Genomic DNA, 20,735 nt, shown 5'->3' on the forward strand with positions numbered 1-20,735 from the left:
AAGGAAGCTGTCCAAACTAAAAAGAAGGACATCATCTGTTTTTTCAAAAAGCTACGGACCATCTGTATTCCGACTTAGCGACACACCTGAATACACACACCGTCATATTCCGCCTTCAGCGAACATAAAATGAAACAAAAAAATTCGCACTGTCACACCCCTTCCATCTATTCTCAGAGAGGCACATGTGCAATCAGGCGGCATGAGGCATACGCAGCGTCATCATTGCTGTCATGACTTGTTCTTTTTTTTTCTTCATTAATTACCTTTTCAGAAGTGCTTTCTTCCAATGTGGAGTATCGTGGACCCTGCTGTTGGTAGCGCCGCTGATCCGTCTTTCCCGAAGGAGGTCTCAACTGGACGCCGTTCGAGATATGCTGGCCGACACTCAGTGGAAAGTGCTCCTACTGGTCCTTTTCACGGCCCTGGGTAGCGAGGTCTTCTGCTGCAGGCCGTTTGATGCCGGTCAGTACACACATTGTTGACTCTCGTTCGCGAAAAAAAAAAAAGAGTTTTACATAATTTAGAAAGCCTGCCTAGTGATTCGCGGTATCAAAACTATACATGCAAATTTGCTTCATGTATGAAGTCTAACAGTGAATGGCGGATCGGTCCGTGAATCAAGCGGTCAAGGTCGGGTGCACGGAGGTGGTGAAGACGGCTTAAATGTAAAGCAGTACAAGTATATAGCAATATTAATGAGAACTAACAAACAGTAATACCAAGGGGATGTTATTTGTAGTAATTAGAATATAAATGTGAAGAAAGTAAAGTGGACGAAAAGATAACTTGCCTCCGGCAGGGACCTGTCCCTGCCGGCGGCTTGTTATCTTTTTACTTTCTTCACATTTATATTCTAATTACTACAAATAACATCCCCCTGTACTTTCCTTGGTATTATTGTCTGTTAGTTATTAATATTGTGTCTAACAAACAAAAACGAGCCCTTGAAAATCATCTTCTTTCCTTCAAGTATATAGCAAGTGTGTCGTAGTCATATCACGGATTGGAGCGTAAGGATGGGCACGATGCACCATGTGGGCCGCGGTAATGTTGCGCCCATAGAGTGGTCACAGATGGAATAAGCTTGCCATAGTATCACATGGGCGCACGGAGCAAGAAATAATTATTTTGGGGGCTTTATCAAAACCACGATATGGTTATGAGGAAGTTATGAACCCCGATATGATTATGACGAAATTTTGGCCATCTAGGGTTCTTCAACGTGCGCTTAAATCTATAGTCGGATACAACTTAAGAAGTCCGGAGAAGCCCAGCCCAGACGGCCGAAGCACGGCCACTGATCGCCTCCGCGACTAAAGAAATAGTCCCGCTCACGCACTGGGCAATGTTCTCCGTAGGCGGGGTCACCGGCAGTCCGGCTTATGACGTCAGTCCGGAGTGCGCCCCTGTTGGTGCAGGCTTGTGTACATCCGCCATTGGGGAGGAAAGGCCGCGGACTTCTAACGTTTTTTTTTGTTATGTATAGGCACACGGGACTCTAGAATTTTGCCTCCATCGAAATGCGGCCGCCGCGGCCGGGATTTGATCCCGCGACCTTCGGGTCAACTGTCGAGCACCATAACCACTAGACCACCGCGGCAGGTGGAACAAGAGTTTATCAACAATATGTAGATGCGCGGGGAAATGTTGAGAGTCAAGGCGTTACGTCAACGTAACAGCATTCCCTGCCTTCCCCCCAACCAAGCACCGAGAGGGAACCGATCCCCGAAGCTTGTGCTTATGAGAATACTTAATGCTTGTAAGAGTATTCTATCAAGAAATAGGCCACAAGCGGGATCTGAAAGCCTTCCCAAAGTTGCGCTACTGTTCACTGATATAAATGTAGGTTACCCGAGATTATACAAGAACAACACTGTCTTTGTGCGCTATGATTCGAATGGTGATATGTAAAATATACACAGACAGCAGCCTTAGTTTGGCCTGCCTGAATTTTGTTTTCTCAGTTGTTTGTTTACGATTCGCCATAACACATTATACATTCAGAATAGCATGTCACGTTTGTCGATGTGGACTATCATTTGCAGTTGATACAAAACATTCCATCTTGATATCAAAGAGGGATGTCTGTTTTTCACTTCTGTTCGCCTCCTTTCTTCCCTTTCTCTTTTACAGTTCGAGGAAAGAGGCTTCTGCGGCTTAAAGGCAACTTTATAAAGATACAAAACCAGTGCAAGAAACAAATTTTCACTGCAATTAAGCTCGTTGCGCGGGACAATATTAAAACGGTACGTGGGTTTCGCTTCGCTCATTACGCAACACAGCCGATAAGCGAGCTATGCTATCCGTTATTTTGTGGACAACAACAAAAACTCTTGCGGCCTTTACTTCAACGTGTAGGGGGAGGGGTGGAACCCTGTGATATCTTTAGTATGTATGTGTGTATGTATGTATGTATGTATGTATGTATGTATGTATGTATGTGTGTGTGTGTGTGTGTGTGTGTGTGTGTGTGTGTGTGTGTGTGTGTGTGTGTGTGTGTGTGTGTGTGTGTGTGTGTGTGTGTGTGTGTGTGTGTGTGTGTGTGTGTGTTTGAGGTCGTGGGATCGATTCCCGGCCGCGGCGGCTGCATTTTCGATGGAGGCGAAAATGTTTGATGGAGGCCCGTGTACTTAGATTTAGGCGCACGTTAAACCCAGGTGGTCGAAATTTCCGGAGCCCTCCACTACGGCGTCCCTCATAATCATGTGGCGGTTTTGCGATGTTAAACCACCTGGGGTTCTTTAACGTGCACCTAAATCTAAGTACACGGGCCTCCATCAAAAATTTTCCCCTCCATCGAAAATGCAGCCGCCGCGGCCGGGATGAGATCCCGCGACCTTCGGGTCAGCAGTCGTGCGCCATAGCGACTAGACCACCGTGGCGGGGCCAGGGGCGTAGGCAGAAATTTTTTTCGGGGGGGGGGGGGGGGGGGGGGCACCTACCTCCTTGATCTGTAGTGGGGCCTGGGCAGGCAGATGTGGTCGAGTGTCATTTTCTGCTTTGTATGCTATGGCAAAAAAAAAAAAAGTTCGCCCAGTGGCGTAACCAAGGGGGGGGGGGTGCACGAGCCCGGCGTGCCTCCCACCCCCCCGTTACGCCACTAGGCGGGGCTGTATGTATATATATATGTATGTATTTATGTATGCATGTATGTATGTATAGTGTTGTGCAGAAAAGAAAAATGAATTCCTTGAGACAGACGCATCTGTACTAGGCGATAATTTGCTAAATATTTTTTTCTTAAGGCACTCTCATGCGCTTTGAACTTCTTCCCTCGCACTTTTCAAAGTGTCAATTCAATTGAAGACCAGCGTTCTTACTGACCCGTCTCTTACTTCTCCGCTACGGCCGGCCACCTTTAAAATTTCTCTACTCGCGCTGAGAAATATTCGAAAATATTCGAAATTCCGACTAGCCCAACTGTCCACCTTCAAAAATGGCACGAAAGAACATGGCCAGTTTGAACAACTGAATGTAAGCTCACAAATGGGAGACAGACGTGAGCGTCGCTGAAACATGAACTCGCCGACTGCTTGTCCTTGTTTGGCGTACTCGTCTGCGTCCTTTTGATTTTTTTTTACTGCCTGTTTTTGAATTCAGCTGTTCAATCTAGCCTCAGCCATGAACCGACTATAGTTCAGCTGAATACTTATCCTCGTGTACATAACAGTCTACTGTGTGAGTCAGGCACGTAGGCAGGGGGGGGGGTCGCCCCCCCCCCCCCCGAAATTCTTCCGGCCTTCTATTTTCCCGGCCAACTTTTGTTTTATTTTTGCCAAGGAAATACTTTCTTTCGAACAATTAGGCCTTGGCCCCCCCCCCCCCCCCCCGAAAAAAAATCCTGGCTACGTGCCTGGTGTGAGTGATTGTGCACAGAGGCAATGCAAATGTGTGAGCACCTCGTTGCTTGAGCAGGACGTAAGGATCATTAATTAAAGTGGCTTCTGTAGTGCCTCGAATGACGTCAGCTTAGTACAGTGTATAGGTTCGCAGTGATGGCGATCCCATGATGTCCTATGACAATCCCCCCGCATAACATTTGAATTTGAAATGGTGCTACACTCACCTGTACCTCTGTTGCTCTAGCTAATTCTTTGTACTTAGTCAAACACCGAGTATTTTTTTTTTTCAGTGTGACGCTCTCATATTCTGTACGTATTAGCATTCACAGATGTTCCTTGTATCAAACATTGAATGCATATTTAGCCCTTATTATCTGTATTGTGCGTTACACACATCGTTAACAGTCTCCGACTTCGGGACCTCCTCTTGTATATCGTTATGTTTTATTACTCCAAATGTCTTAATAGACTTCTGCATCGCCTCCAACTTTCCAGCTAATGGGCGCTTTCTGCGACGCACACAATGCCTGTATGGAGTCGACAGCAGAAGGAAATGCGGTTGAGGTGAATTATTCCTGCTATTTAATCGAGCTAATAGTGTGTCAGTTTTTCTGGAGAAAAAAAAGGAATACCAACGCGTTGTTCTGTATATTTGCAGCTCATAGACTGTTGGTCGTACGCAGTGAAGAACGAGGTAACGTATGCATAAGATCTGGCGTGTTTATGCGGAACAAGCTAAATACTACTGTTTTCCTTTTTTTATATATATACCCAAGTTAGCGCACCCGTTTGGGGGGCCTAGTAACCCTGACATTCTGTTCCCGAGTGTGAGGTCGGAGGTTCGATTTTCGTAAGCGGTGGTCGAGTTTCAAATGGAGGCCGAGTACAAAAACATCTATATACGGCAAGCTTTGCTTGAGTCATAAAAGCCCACGAACGGGCTTTCTAAACTTCCAGGGTTGAACAGATACTGGGGGATGGTGGAAGACAAAAGCATCTTATTTACGACAGCAAAGTATGGACAGAAAGCTGTATTGAGCGCTAATGCACTTTTTGAAGAACAGCAGAACCACCGACCGAGTAAAGTCTTGCTGTACCTCCTGCTTTGTGTGCGCGTCTAGTTCTCACTCTCTCCTTGTTTCCCTCTTTATATTACCTGTTTAACGCCTAGTGTAGGGTACATTGACCCTTCTAGTCACCTAAAATGGGGGGGGGGGGGCGCAAAATCTGCCCCATACATTGACTTAGTAGGGGGGGGGGGCGCTGCGATGAACCTTTGCCCCCGCTGTTGGGCAACCCTGCGCACGCCTATGTGTGTGTGTGTTTTTTTACCTATATTTATCCAAGCATTCGTCAATTTTTTTTTCTTTACCGTCCTGTCTTCTTTCTTCTTTCTCTCCTCCTATCTTCATTTCCTCTATCTCTTCCCTCCTCCCGACAGAGCAGGCAGGCGTTGTGCCCCTCTAGGTGGCAGTTGCCAGCTTCCTCTCTCCCTCTTTTCTCTGTGTCCTTGTGTATCTGTGTATGCAAATCAAATCAAATAAATAAATAAATAAATAAATAAATAAATAAATAAATAAATAAATAAATAAATAAATAATGCGTCCAAAGTGTCGATAAAGTAGTTAAGGTTACGGTGACAAGCTTTGGGAGAATGCAGAGTACAATAGAATTCAAAGAGCTAGCCCACTGCACTAAGTGGCTTAGAAGCACTGTTGCTAAAGCATCACAGTGGCATTATACACATGCAGTTCTTGAATGACGCCAGCGAATAAACCAATCGCTAAAACGCCACTTTCGCTCAAACTGTTACAATGCTAACGTTGTTGGCGTTCGCGAAGAATCCGAGGATTTATGCACCTTTTTTTTCCCCCCTTCTTTTTCATACAACATTCTACCGCAGACTGGCCCGTTCCGCGCTCTCGGCTCTCCCGATAACCTGTACCAGGCCATAGGTGCTACTTTCGTAAGAATACGTGTTTCCCACATCTTCTAGAATAATTAAGTACTTTTATGCACTGTAGTTATGCACTGTAAAATTATGCACTGTAGTTGACTATATAGGCGCCAGCATAGGCGTGCGTAAGCGGGGGAGTGAGAAACACTACGCACGCCTATGGTCGCCAGAATTGTATGAAACAAAAAATGACAAATACCAGCCAGGCAACGTCGTCACCTGACACTATTGCCGCGAATAGCCTTGATGCGCAGCGTGTTCAGTTTTTATTATTATTATTATTATTATTATTATTATTATTATTATTATTATTATTATTATTATTATTATTATTATTATTATTATTATTATTATTATTATTATTATTGAATAAAGTTTACTGTTAGTTTGCCTCATTGCACATACCTTTGTATGCATAAAGTGACTTTTATTGCTGTCATAGTCACACAAGCCATTCCGGCGTCGGCAGGCCCGCCTATCATGTAGTTATTCAAGTGTTGCACAAATAAAGGTTGTTGTAGCTGAACATGCTTGTGCGTATGTGCCGTGCGACCTCTACCACGCCAATGGTTGTTAACGAAGTTGTATTCCAGCGTTATTTATGATCTTTACATACCACGAAGTCTTAAACCGTTCGGTGCGCTTGACAAAGTTTTTCTGTCTCCATTCTGTTTTGCAGGCGTGCCTTCGGAACACCGAGCTCACGAAACTGTCATTGCAATCAATTGACGACCTTACTTCATTCGGGATGGAGTACGCCCTCGCCATTGGTTAGTTGGCCAAGCAACCTCGGATGCCAGAGAAATCCGTACACGTTTTTCAATGAAATAAATGCGGGACATGTATAGGTGCTGTCACTTTCTCAAGCTGTCTGTTCATTCACACTTGCGACTAGCGTCGGTCGCGCGACCATATGCGGCTAGCGATCAAAAAGCGACTCTACACACGACCGATGTTTCCCCGATGTTGTCATTGCCCTGTAAAATAAGCTGACGTCCTGTTCCTGAACATCTGATTGGTTCAGAGGTTTGCGACTGCAGTCGCGCGATCGAAATATCGAGCAGCGAGCTACTGAACCAAAATAGTCGCTTTGCGACCAAAGCGGCCATTTGCGACCGTTTATGACCAGTCGTAAACGGTCGCAAATGGCCTTTAGTCTACCCTGTACCGCCGCCGCCGTCGTCGTCGTCGTCGTCGTCGTCGTCGTCGTAGTAGTAGTAGTAGTAGTAGTAGTAGTAGTAGTAGTAGTAGTAGTAGTAGTAGTAGTAGTAGTAGTAGTAGTAGTAGTAGAAAGCGTCACGCAGGTCACGTGACCAGAGGGGCAAGTGAATAAAGAAACAAAAAGAAATGAACGATGGTGATCGTAATATAATTGACAGCGCAACGGGTTAAACACGGACAGAAAGAAGAAACGGACACAGCGCTGAACTCACAACTAAATTTATTTTCGAAAAAGAAAGAATCATTCTTCTAGATGAGAAATACAGGTATCTGTTAGACAAGACATGATTAATCTGTTTGTGTTGTTACACCTGTGCTTGGTCTTGATGACTCATTGATCTGCATATATGTTCTTTCTTTTTCGAAAATAAATTTAGTTGTGAGTTCAGCGCTGTGTCCGTTTCTTCTTTCTGTCCGTGTTTAACCCGTTGCGCTGTCACTTATATTGCGATGAACATCCACCAACTAGCCCAACTCTTGATTTTGCCTAAACGATGGTGAGATGATGTTGATGTTGATGCTCGAAATGGTGATGATTAGGATGGTGATTTTCTTCAAATAATCTCAACGAAATGAAGATTATGACCTCTTTGTACCGAAAGTGATCCTCATCATTAGCTTCGTTGTCCGACGGCTTTCACGGCGTGGGGCTGGCTAATTTTTATAGAAGCCTTTCTGACCTGCTCTATAGCCTTCCTACTTCATTGACTGTCTGCCGTGCTGAAGGTATACGTATTATATATACATTCTCGTCAAATCAGAGTTTGGGCGGGTTCGGTCAGCTCAGGTTATAGGAGGTAGCGAAACCTTCGCGTACGTACATCAACCCGCGAGGACGCACTCTTCGTCGGTAATAAATGAAGATAAATCACGGCTGTATGATGGCGATCAGAGGTAGAGCGCAAACTTCCTTTTTTTCACCTGCCTTCCGGATTTGCTTCGTTATGGTAATCAACCTTACGACGGCCGCTACATACCTGTTTTTTTTTTTTTATGTAGCGGCCGTGACTTTACTATCACGGCACTCTTTGTGCTCCCACTCCACACATGCTTCTACTCAGGTTTTTAATTGCTTTGGTCTTTACTGTGGAGTTTTATTTTTTGTTTGTACAGCGTATACAGAAAGTCGGTGTAGTTTAGCAATTAACGCTTCAAAAATTTGGAAGCTGACTTCGTAATCAGCGATGATGCCCGGCACCACCAGCGAGCGTTGCCTGCCTAGAAAAATGCGCGCGAAACACTAATAACGCGCTAACAATTTTCAATAAAAAGGGAGAAGGGGGCGGGCCGGATTGATCGTTAGTTACGCGCGAACTCAAAGTTTTGACAAGTCATTCGTTTCCGAGTTGCCAGAGTCTTCGTGTGAGGTCCGCTCAAATCAAGTTGTGGTTTCTTGGTACAACAGCCCCTCCCCCCCTTCCCCTTATCTTTTTTTTTTTTTCTTTGATGAGGCGTCAAGGGGTTATATGTGCAGCGAAGGCGGCAGCTACGCGACAATTTGAACGCACTGCTCGGGCGGTCGAACTCCGAAGTCTTGGGGCTATCCCCAGACCACGTCTTGAATCAAGACATCGAAAGTAGGGCACTCGTTGCAGCGAAAAATATTTCAAGAAAGCATAGCTCCTTCTTCTCTGGCAACTATGCACTAACGTTATCAATGTTGCTTTCTTCTTTTCGATGCAGAGACGTCTAGCATATATGATATATGTGTGTGCAGTATACGACGAGACTTCCTTTGGGGCGACGACGTACCGTCTCCAACGGCATGAAAAGGCAGCGGAACTAGCGCTGCTGGAAATGTGACGAATTGCCGCTTGGTATAGTAATTGGAAGATTACAGGCGCCGCGGTGCCGCATATGAAAAATGAGACGTTGCCCAACCACACGTTGCGTCTGCAAGGCGCAATGCGATCCAGTAGTATTGCGATCAGTGACATGTACGCGACCGTAGTACACGACGTTTCCCCTCCTTGATAACCATAGCCGAAGAACGAGGAATACGAGGGCAAAGACACAAAAGCAGCAACAGGCACCCTACTACGAGGGAAAAGATTGCCTCGATAGTTCGCGAGTTCCTGGCACGGCATGTTCTTCCGTAGCCTTCTTCGCTTTATTCGGCGTCCTCTTTTCGAAAAACTTTATAAACAACTTTAGGGAAATGAGACAAGAAGAAAAAAATCCAGCCAGCTCCACTCCATGACAGCCGTAGAAACAGCGACGCTGATGCCCCCCCCCCTCGTTGCCTACGTCGGGCGGACCGAGCCCCTCACTGACTTACTCCTCGCAAACAGCTGCGTTCTGACGCGCTTTCCGCCGAGCCTCACCGTCGCCTCTCTTGGCGCACCTCTCATTGGTTCGCCCTTTCCGCCGAGCATCACACTCGCCCCTCTTGGCGCGCATTCCATTGATTGAGAATAAAAAAAATCCAGCCAGCTCCACTCCGTGACAGCCGTAGAAACAGCGACGCTGATGCCCCCCCCCCCTCGTTGCCTACGTCGGGCGGACCGAGCCCTTACTCCTCGCAAACAGCTGCGTTCTGACGCGCTTTCCGCCGAGCCTCACCGTCGCCTCTCTTGGCGCACCTCTCATTGGTTCGCCCTTTCCGCCGAGCATCACACTCGCCCCTCTTGGCGCGCCTTCCATTGATTGAGAATAAAAAAATCCAGCCAGCTCCACTCCGTGACAGCCGTAGAAACAGCGACGCTGATGCCCCCCCCCCCCCTCGTTGCCTACGTCGGGCGGACCGAGCCCTTACTCCTCGCAAACAGCTGCGTTCTGACGCGCTTTCCGCCGAGCCTCACCGTCGCCTCTCTTGGCGCACCTCTCATTGGTTCGCCCTTTCCGCCGAGCATCACACTCGCCCCTCTTGGCGCGCCTTCCATTGATTGAGAATAAAAAAAATCCAGCCAGCTCCACTCCGTGACAGCCGTAGAAACAGCGACGCTGATGCCCCCCCCCCTCGTTGCCTACGTCGGGCGGACCGAGCCCTTACTCCTCGCAACAGCTGCGTTCTGACGCGCTTTCCGCCGAGCCTCACCGTCGCCTCTCTTGGCGCACCTCTCATTGGTTCGCCCTTTCCGCCGAGCATCACACTCGCCCCTCTTGGCGCGCCTTCCATTGATTGAGAATAAAAAAAATCCAGCCAGCTCCACTCCGTGACAGCCGTAGAAACAGCGACGCTGATGCCCCCCCCCCCTCGTTGCCTACGTCGGGCGGACCGAGCCCTTACTCCTCGCAAACAGCTGCGTTCTGACGCGCTTTCCGCCGAGCCTCACCGTCGCCTCTCTTGGCGCACCTCTCATTGGTTCGCCCTTTCCGCCGAGCATCACACTCGCCCCTCTTGGCGCGCCTTCCATTGATTGAGAATAAAAAAAATCCAGCCAGCTCCACTCCGTGACAGCCGTAGAAACAGCGACGCTGATGCCCCCCCCCCCCCTCGTTGCCTACGTCGGGCGGACCGAGCCCTTACTCCTCGCAAACAGCTGCGTTCTGACGCGCTTTCCGCCGAGCCTCACCGTCGCCTCTCTTGGCGCACCTCTCATTGGTTCGCCCTTTCCGCCGAGCATCACACTCGCCCCTCTTGGCGCGCCTTCCATTGATTGAGAATAAAAAAAATCCAGCCAGCTCCACTCCGTGACAGCCGTAGAAACAGCGACGCTGATGCCCCCCCCCCCTCGTTGCCTACGTCGGGCGGACCGAGCCCTTACTCCTCGCAAACAGCTGCGTTCTGACGCGCTTTCCGCCGAGCCTCACCGTCGCCTCTCTTGGCGCACCTCTCATTGGTTCGCCCTTTCCGCCGAGCATCACACTCGCCCCTCTTGGCGCGCATTCCATTGATTGAGAATAAAAAAAATCCAGCCAGCTCCACTCCGTGACAGCCGTAGAAACAGCGACGCTGATGCCCCCCCCCCCTCGTTGCCTACGTCGGGCGGACCGAGCCCTTACTCCTCGCAAACAGCTGCGTTCTGACGCGCTTTCCGCCGAGCCTCACCGTCGCCTCTCTTGGCGCACCTCTCATTGGTTCGCCCTTTCCGCCGAGCATCACACTCGCCCCTCTTGGCGCGCCTTCCATTGATTGAGAATAAAAAAAATCCAGCCAGCTCCACTCCGTGACAGCCGTAGAAACAGCGACGCTGATGCCCCCCCCCCCTCGTTGCCTACGTCGGGCGGACCGAGCCCTTACTCCTCGCAAACAGCTGCGTTCTGACGCGCTTTCCGCCGAGCCTCACCGTCGCCTCTCTTGGCGCACCTCTCATTGGTTCGCCCTTTCCGCCGAGCATCACACTCGCCCCTCTTGGCGCGCCTTCCATTGATTGAGAATAAAAAAAATCCAGCCAGCTCCACTCCGTGACAGCCGTAGAAACAGCGACGCTGATGCCCCCCCCCCCTCGTTGCCTACGTCGGGCGGACCGAGCCCTTACTCCTCGCAAACAGCTGCGTTCTGACGCGCTTTCCGCCGAGCCTCACCGTCGCCTCTCTTGGCGCACCTCTCATTGGTTCGCCCTTTCCGCCGAGCATCACACTCGCCCCTCTTGGCGCGCATTCCATTGATTGAGAATAAAAAAAATCCAGCCAGCTCCACTCCGTGACAGCCGTAGAAACAGCGACGCTGATGCCCCCCCCCCCCTCGTTGCCTACGTCGGGCGGACCGAGCCCTTACTCCTCGCAAACAGCTGCGTTCTGACGCGCTTTCCGCCGAGCCTCACCGTCGCCTCTCTTGGCGCACCTCTCATTGGTTCGCCCTTTCCGCCGAGCATCACACTCGCCCCTCTTGGCGCGCCTTCCATTGATTGAGAATAAAAAAAATCCAGCCAGCTCCACTCCGTGACAGCCGTAGAAACAGCGACGCTGATGCCCCCCCCCCCCCCCTCGTTGCCTACGTCGGGCGGACCGAGCCCTTACTCCTCGCAAACAGCTGCGTTCTGACGCGCTTTCCGCCGAGCCTCACCGTCGCCTCTCTTGGCGCACCTCTCATTGGTTCGCCCTTTCCGCCGAGCATCACACTCGCCCCTCTTGGCGCGCCTTCCATTGATTGAGAATAAAAAAAATCCAGCCAGCTCCACTCCGTGACAGCCGTAGAAACAGCGACGCTGATGCCCCCCCCCCCTCGTTGCCTACGTCGGGCGGACCGAGCCCTTACTCCTCGCAAACAGCTGCGTTCTGACGCGCTTTCCGCCGAGCCTCACCGTCGCCTCTCTTGGCGCACCTCTCATTGGTTCGCCCTTTCCGCCGAGCATCACACTCGCCCCTCTTGGCGCGCCTTCCATTGATTGAGAATAAAAAAAATCCAGCCAGCTCCACTCCGTGACAGCCGTAGAAACAGCGACGCTGATGCCCCCCCCCCCTCGTTGCCTACGTCGGGCGGACCGAGCCCTTACTCCTCGCAAACAGCTGCGTTCTGACGCGCTTTCCGCCGAGCCTCACCGTCGCCTCTCTTGGCGCACCTCTCATTGGTTCGCCCTTTCCGCCGAGCATCACACTCGCCCCTCTTGGCGCGCCTTCCATTGATTGAGAATAAAAAAAATCCAGCCAGCTCCACTCCGTGACAGCCGTAGAAACAGCGACGCTGATGCCCCCCCCCCCCCTCGTTGCCTACGTCGGGCGGACCGAGCCCTTACTCCTCGCAACAGCTGCGTTCTGACGCGCTTTCCGCCGAGCCTCACCGTCGCCTCTCTTGGCGCACCTCTCATTGGTTCGCCCTTTCCGCCGAGCATCACACTCGCCCCTCTTGGCGCGCCTTCCATTGATTGAGAATAAAAAAAATCCAGCCAGCTCCACTCCGTGACAGCCGTAGAAACAGCGACGCTGATGCCCCCCCCCCCTCGTTGCCTACGTCGGGCGGACCGAGCCCTTACTCCTCGCAAACAGCTGCGTTCTGACGCGCTTTCCGCCGAGCCTCACCGTCGCCTCTCTTGGCGCACCTCTCATTGGTTCGCCCTTTCCGCCGAGCATCACACTCGCCCCTCTTGGCGCGCATTCCATTGATTGAGAATAAAAAAAATCCAGCCAGCTCCACTCCGTGACAGCCGTAGAAACAGCGACGCTGATGCCCCCCCCCCCCCTCGTTGCCTACGTCGGGCGGACCGAGCCCTTACTCCTCGCAAACAGCTGCGTTCTGACGCGCTTTCCGCCGAGCCTCACCGTCGCCTCTCTTGGCGCACCTCTCATTGGTTCGCCCTTTCCGCCGAGCATCACACTCGCCCCTCTTGGCGCGCCTTCCATTGATTGAGAATAAAAAAATCCAGCCAGCTCCACTCCGTGACAGCCGTAGAAACAGCGACGCTGATGCCCCCCCCCCTCGTTGCCTACGTCGGGCGGACCGAGCCCTTACTCCTCGCAAACAGCTGCGTTCTGACGCGCTTTCCGCCGAGCCTCACCGTCGCCTCTCTTGGCGCACCTCTCATTGGTTCGCCCTTTCCGCCGAGCATCACACTCGCCCCTCTTGGCGCGCCTTCCATTGATTGAGAATAAAAAAATCCAGCCAGCTCCACTCCGTGACAGCCGTAGAAACAGCGACGCTGATGCCCCCCCCCCTCGTTGCCTACGTCGGGCGGACCGAGCCCTTACTCCTCGCAAACAGCTGCGTTCTGACGCGCTTTCCGCCGAGCCTCACCGTCGCCTCTCTTGGCGCACCTCTCATTGGTTCGCCCTTTCCGCCGAGCATCACACTCGCCCCTCTTGGCGCGCATTCCATTGATTGAGAATAAAAAAAATCCAGCCAGCTCCACTCCGTGACAGCCGTAGAAACAGCGACGCTGATGCCCCCCCCCCTCGTTGCCTACGTCGGGCGGACCGAGCCCTTACTCCTCGCAAACAGCTGCGTTCTGACGCGCTTTCCGCCGAGCCTCACCGTCGCCTCTCTTGGCGCACCTCTCATTGGTTCGCCCTTTCCGCCGAGCATCACACTCGCCCCTCTTGGCGCGCCTTCCATTGATTTCCCCTTTCTAGAAAGCTTCACTCTCTCCCCTCTCGTGCAACGCACTGCCTTCGCCAATTTCCGCCAAGCCTCTCGACACGGCATAGACTGGGCATAGACCGGCATAGCACAGATCCCCTCCCCCTTTCCTAGCGAGCCTCACTCTCGCCACACTAGTCCACGTGAGAGGATACGGGACAGAGCGCATAGCGGGACCCACTGTACTAGAAATATGGCTCAAGAGAACTCGTGCTTGTGTTTTTTAAAACGAATATGAACGCACACCAACTCGCCCAACAAAAAAAGTTATCTTAGCGTTACACAGGCGTCGGCGAAGGGTCGACTAATTCGCTGTTGAAAGCGAGCTTGTGGAGTCATGTGCCGGCGGATAGCACTGTAGATGAAGGCGAGGCAGAATTAATGTGTTGATGCGGCTGTCAATTTAATTGAAATTCAGTAAATTCCCGCTAAGACAAACGCAGCAACACGAAGCTAGTTTCAAATCTAACGAACAATACATGTGGAGTTTACGAGGTTGTGCACAATCGCCAGCGATGAAACCAGCAAAAGCCCACTTAGAGGATCGGCAACCCAAAATAATCGAGGAAGCGAAGTGCAAGTCTAATTAGTGTGCTTCTTGGCAAGCTTAATTGGTTTAAATAAAGCCTTATCAGACTTGAGGCGACGATATTAACGATAAGAGTAATACGTTGGTCATAATAATTAAAAACACTATATTGATTATGAGGGACGCCCCAGTGGAGGGCTCCGTAAAATTAGACCACCTGGGGTTCTTGAACGAGCACCTAAATCTAAGTACATGGGCCTAAAGAATTTTCGCCTCCATCGAAAATGCGGCCGCCGCGGCCGGGATTGTTACCGCGACCTGCGGATCAGCACTCGAGCACCACGGCCCACTAGACGCCACTCTCTCCCGGGGTCCGAGAGCTGAACCGTTGAACAGGCTACCGATCGACTCTTACTAATAGTGCTACATGTTGTGTCGTGCATATCAATTAAGACACATCAAAGGAAACATTCGTTCCTCATTCTTTATTTCTTCTTCGTCGTCTTCGCTGAGGCGGCCGCCGAGCACGTGCCATCTCCTGGCGCCGTAGTCGGCAGTGACGCCTTATACGACATATCCCCTTTTGCGAAAAAAAAAAATAGTTGCTACCTAATATAGTCCTTGAACTTCTGCGGTGTCTTCTTCTTACGAGTGCTCCTTCTAATACACGCTTGAGATCCCGACTTATTGGGTGAAACTTGCGCACTGTCTGCTGCGAGTGGTTCAGGAGAGTCCGCATTTTCATGATTATCCACTCTTGATGTGCCAGGATGCGATAGATCACCCATAACTGTACCAGACGATTGAGTGGATGCCGGTGACCAGTTCATAACAGCAGATGTGCCTGATCTCATTTTGCTGACAGCTGCAGGGTGAACAGCGGCTAACTTGGACGCGTTCCACACTCGTCCATCTTCCAACAAGTACGAGGCTGGTCCACGCTTTTCAACGATCTTCTTGGGCGCGGAGAACTGTGAAGATAGCTTCCCAGGAATGGCAGATAATTTAACCCGCACGTAATCACCAACGGCGAAGTTTGGTTCCTTGGCTCCGCGTTTTTTATCTGTATAGCTCTTCGACCTGGTTTGCTTGTTTTTCACGCGCTCTCGCAACTGCTCAATCGCCCTTGACGGGTCCGTGCTGAAGCATTTGTCGGGCATGCCCACTATGTCGAGCCTTGTTCGAGGTTGGCGTCCATGAAGAAGTACAGCGGGCGCAGCACCAGTTGTCGCGTGAGGCGTACATCGATATATTGCAGGTAATCAAGCATGGCTATTTTTATATCACCGGCGTTCAAACAGAGCCAGTTGTATGTATGACTTCAATACCCTGTTGAATCGTTCCACCAAGCCGTTAGCTTGCGGGTAGTACACTGAAGAGTTGTAATGCTTGATTCCACGTTCTGCGAGAAATTCTTCAAAATTTGCTGATGAAAACTGTGGCCCATGATCGGATACGAGACCACGTGGGTATCCTTCGCGTGCAAAAAGTTCAAGTAAGAATTTCTTCACTGTAGGTGTGGTCGCGTCTCTTACGAAAGCCACTTCAGGCCACTTGCTGTAATAGTCAATGATTGTAATGGCAAAACGGCAGTCAGCTGAAGCTTGCGTGAAAGGTCCTACGATGTCGATTGCAACTTTTTCCCAAGCTTTGTCAGGAAGAGGAACGGGTTGCATTGGCGCTGCAGAGGTACGTGCAGACTTGTCACAGGACTGGCAAATCACACATGTGCGCACAAGCTCTTCAATATGACTGTCCATGCACGGCCACCAATAAGACTCTCTCAGGCGAGCTTTGGTGCGACTAATGCCTGGATTGTGACTCATGGGCCAGATCCATAAACGGCGTGTCATAGACGCTGGCACGACAATCCTTTCACCCCGGCACAAGATATCATTACAACTGAGAGTTCAGCTCGCACATGAAAGTAAGCCAGCAGCTCTTTCGACAAAGATTTTTTGTCAGGCCAAGAAGTAATCGTGAAGTGTTTGGCTTGAGAGAGAGCGGGGTCGTTGGCACTGGCTTCTTGAAGCTCTTGCATGGTAACGACTGGAGACAGCAAGCATATGAATTCTTCTTCGGGTGCATCGCGGAGTAAACTCTGTACGGGCAGCCGGGAAAGAGCGTCAGCCACGACGTTTTCACTACCCTTTCTGTATTCCACGGTGTAGTTGTAGCACAGCAACCGTGAGGACCAGCGCGCAATCCTTAATGGACGGTGACCGGTACCTTTCGTTGAAAGGAGCGTAACCAATGCCGCATGGTCAGTCCGTAAGATGAAAGGTCTCCCCACAGGTAAACGTGCCAATGTTCGCAAGCCCAGACGCAGGCAAGGGCCTCACGTTCGCCAACTGAGTACTGCCGTTCATGTGGCTGCAGGGTACGCGAGGCGAACGCGACAGTTTGCAGTGAGGTTCCGTTATCTTGCTGAAGTACCGCACCTAATCCATATCCTGAGGCATCAGTCGTGACGTACACCGGTAAGTGAGGATCGAAAAGATGAAGAACCTCGCAAGATGTTAGAAGAGCTTTCAGTCGCTCCAAACTGCCTTGTGCTGCCGCAGTCCAAACGAAAGGTGCATTTCCTCGAAGCAAGGCACGCATTGGCTCCACAACGTCAGAAAAATGGGGGATGAACTTGGAGTAGAAACCTGCAAGTCCCAGCATCGAACGAAGTTCGTTGATGTTTTTAGGTGACGGTGCCTTGGTTATCGCCTCAATGGATGACATAAGTGGGAACAACCCTCTAGCGCTGACAACATGACCAAGAAAAGTCAGCTCTGCGACGTCAAAAACACACTTGTGGTTCAACCTGAGGCCCGCATCAGAGAGCCGTTTCAAAACAGCGCGCAAATTGCCTAGATGATCCTCGCGGGAGCGTCCATACACGATGATGTCGTCAATGTAAAATAAGACGCATCAAAGGAAACATTCGTTCCTCATTCTTTATTTCTTCTTCGTCGTCTTCGCTGAGGCGGCCGCCGAGCACGTGCCATCTCCTGGCGCCGTAGTCGGCAGTGACGCCTTATACGACACTACTCTAACAGTGCTAATAGACCACCGTGGCGGGTTCCACTTTGGCCATACAGGCAGGGACTTCCACTGCTTCCACGACTAGCCACTGTACTTCAATTCGTTCAATGTTTCTACATCTCTACCGCCGTTAGCGCCAATATTTTGCAGCGGACAGAATTTTACGTCGCGGGAAAGATAAATTTCAAGTCTCCGATGAGCTGTTGGTGGTCCGCCTTGCTGCGCTAATGACATCGAACAAAAGACGAAAGGAACCTCCCGCTGAAGAAGAATCGAATGACCCAGTGGACAAGGAAATCCCTATTCTACTGCCCCAAGGTGAGTGAAATGGCTGCAGTCCTTGCCCGAATCGTCACGAGTGACCAGTTCCTGTCCAAATTGCTCACGCTGAAACCCCAAAGGGTCTACGCGGCAGTTCGCGTTTCTTTAGGCGGCGATACGTTTGCTCGCCGTATCGACCTAGCGCATTGCATGAAACTTAACTTGCGGCCTCTTTTGTATTTCAGATGAACGCCATCGGACGTTGAAGGTTGCCGTAGCTCTGGCAATGATACGTTCGAAGCCAGATGACGTTTCGGCGGAAGATTACGTCAGAAAGCTCGCGGAAGAAGTGAGAAGCAACGAAGCTAGGATGTCGGATGTATGCAAAGACCTCGAAGACGATGTTGTCCAATTGCGGCAGAAAGTCGCGTTGATGAGCGTCAGAGGCTGCTTTCGGTCCGACCCACTCGGCAAGTTCCTCGTTACCTAGATGTAGTGTTCAGTGCTGCTAACTAGTTTGACGACACAGCTAACTATAAGTATATAAGCAGGGGCGGATCCAGGTGCCAACTTTGGGGGGGGCGGTTTCTTCATCTGACCGGGGGGGGGGGGGGGGGGGAGTGGTAGGGTAGGGATGAGGAGACAGACAGGCATTGCATGCAGGGGGGGGGAGGTGACACAGGCTTTGGGGGGGGGGGCGATCGCACCTACCGCCCCCCCCCCCTCTGGATCCGCCACTGTATATAAGCTTATTAAAGGGACACTAAAGAGAAAAAGTCTTTTTCTCTTTAGTGTCCCCTCTTTCACTTAACCAAAAAACACCACGCTTGTTGCGAGAATACGCTTGGTAAGCGAGAAAACGCGCAAGAAAAAAATGCGGGTGGCGACACCACCTTGCAATTCTCGCACCAGTCACCATGACGCCATAGATTTCGACGGGGTCTCCTAGGGCCTACGTGGTTCTTAATAGGTAAAAATGAACTACATCGTCTTCTGAGATAGCCAGAGAACACATACCAACTTTAAGGAAATTTCTTTGAGCAGATTTGACCAAAATACGAAAAAACACTTTGAATTCCGTTACGTCATAATCGGAGACTTCGGCGGGAAACTTAAAAATGAAACTTGTGACATTGTTTTTCTTATCTATTATTACACCTACGGTGGTGAAATTAACAACACTAGAGTTTACATTGTTTTTCTTATCTATTATTACACCTACGGTGGTGAAATTAACAACACTAGAGTTTTCAGAGTATTTGTTTCACTTTAGTGTCCCTTTAACCACACTAAACGATGCAGTCGCTTTTGTGTGAAAAACAGCGTCCAAGTACGTTCACACAGAGCTAGGAATATTGTACGTGTCTTTGCAGCTTTCTGTCGTGAACCGAGGAACAACCCTACGGAGAAGCTTTCAGTTACTGCAGAACGCATCGGTCAGCACTGGGCGTTTTTGGAAAATTACCTGTCGGTCGCGTCCAACGCAGCTCTTCTGAAGCAGGCAGCCGAAGGCACCGACGTCACTGACGTCGAAGAACTGACGCTATGCTCGGCAAACAATCTCCTACGGACGTTACGCAAGAGCCCGCCGATCAGTGGCACCGAAATGGAGCTGTGTCATAAGGCACTGTCTACTTTATCGGATATGTGCGACGATGGGCCCAGCGCCTTAACGCCTTCACTTCAAGCAGCTGTGGTGGATTTTATCGCAGACTGCCTGAACGAAATCGCAGAACGGACAGAAAACGTCGACGTAAGTATTCTTCGCAGAACATTTGTTTATGCAAGGCTCGTCGTAGCAAAGTTTGTTTTTAAAGGGATCCGCTAGCATGAAAATGCGATATTTCGAACATTTGCGCCAGCCCCTCGTGAGGTCACAGATCTCGACATTATTTCGGATCTAGTCGAAGGTTGAACCTGTTTTTCAAAGGCGAAGCTCCTTATGGCATCACCTGGTCGGTCGTCGCTCCATGCGGCGTGTCCCCGCCGTCGCGTCTCCCGTATCATTCAATGGATGGCGCTGTGCCATAGAGATGTGTGCAATATGTGTGCAAAAAAAAAAGAAGCGGCACCCTGCACACTAGATGGCGTGCAGTAATCAAAGCGGCGTATCGCTTTGATTACTGCTGGGCGAAACCACTGAACATTTCACGGTGTAACCACGATTGCTTCAGGAGCTTCGCCCAAGCTCTTCATCATTCACCCGTGGATATGCTAATTTTTGTTTGTTTGTTTTAAGATAGTTTTGTTGCCCACTATCGAAGTGGGTTGAAAAACTGACGTCGATTCGCACCCAGCGCTAATAGTGCAGAAAGCCGTGCCCTCAACCGCTGATAGTTAATTTTCGTGTGCCTAACAAATATAGATGCAATGTAATGATACATAGCAGCCGTTAAAATGCAAGAGTTGAAAATTGTCGTAATGATCGTTTAGATTGCAATGCTTCAGCCGAGCCCAATTGAACGGTATCATATTCCTGGGCGCATGATGAATCTGATGTTCCATCAACGGCTTGCCAACGACAGAAGTTTTTTTTTTTTTTTACAGTACTGCTAAATGAGGTTCCCAAAAGTTTTAAGCAAGCGGTTCAAGAAGGCAAATCCATGGGCATTGTACAATTTACACCATTTACGTCGTACCATGGGGCTCGTACAATTTACAGTTTGGAGATAACTAGGTGCCATTTGTAATAAACCATGCATTTGCACCCCTCTAAAATGCACATGCTCCACTTTGTAGTATGAAGCAATCTTGTTCCAATCTGAACAAGTAAAGCACAATATTGAAGAGAATAACAGCTCCCTAATGACATTGCTATCAGGGCCCCTACAAGTAACTAACCCAGCTGCACCACATTAACAGTAACCTTGTACAAATGACCCAGCACGATTTGAGTCTCCTCAGGTATTGAGAGAATAAAAATGGCAACTTCCA

General features: G+C 50.1%; 1 protein-coding gene across 1 annotated transcript; it reads left to right on the forward strand.

The window, feature by feature from the left end:
- Positions 1–294: 294 nt before the first annotated feature.
- On the forward strand, positions 295–6,642 carry LOC119398054 (uncharacterized). The gene is made up of 6 exons (XM_037665314.2): positions 295–465; positions 2,137–2,249; positions 4,341–4,409; positions 4,504–4,539; positions 5,749–5,811; positions 6,482–6,642. The coding sequence occupies exons 1-6, from the start codon at positions 375–377 to the stop codon at positions 6,575–6,577; spliced, it is 468 nt and encodes a 155-aa protein (XP_037521242.1). The 5' UTR covers positions 295–374; the 3' UTR covers positions 6,578–6,642.
- Positions 6,643–20,735: the final 14,093 nt, after the last annotated feature.

This window comes from Rhipicephalus sanguineus, chromosome 6 (assembly GCF_013339695.2).
Source record: "Rhipicephalus sanguineus isolate Rsan-2018 chromosome 6, BIME_Rsan_1.4, whole genome shotgun sequence".
Lineage (NCBI taxonomy): Eukaryota > Metazoa > Arthropoda > Arachnida > Ixodida > Ixodidae > Rhipicephalus > Rhipicephalus sanguineus.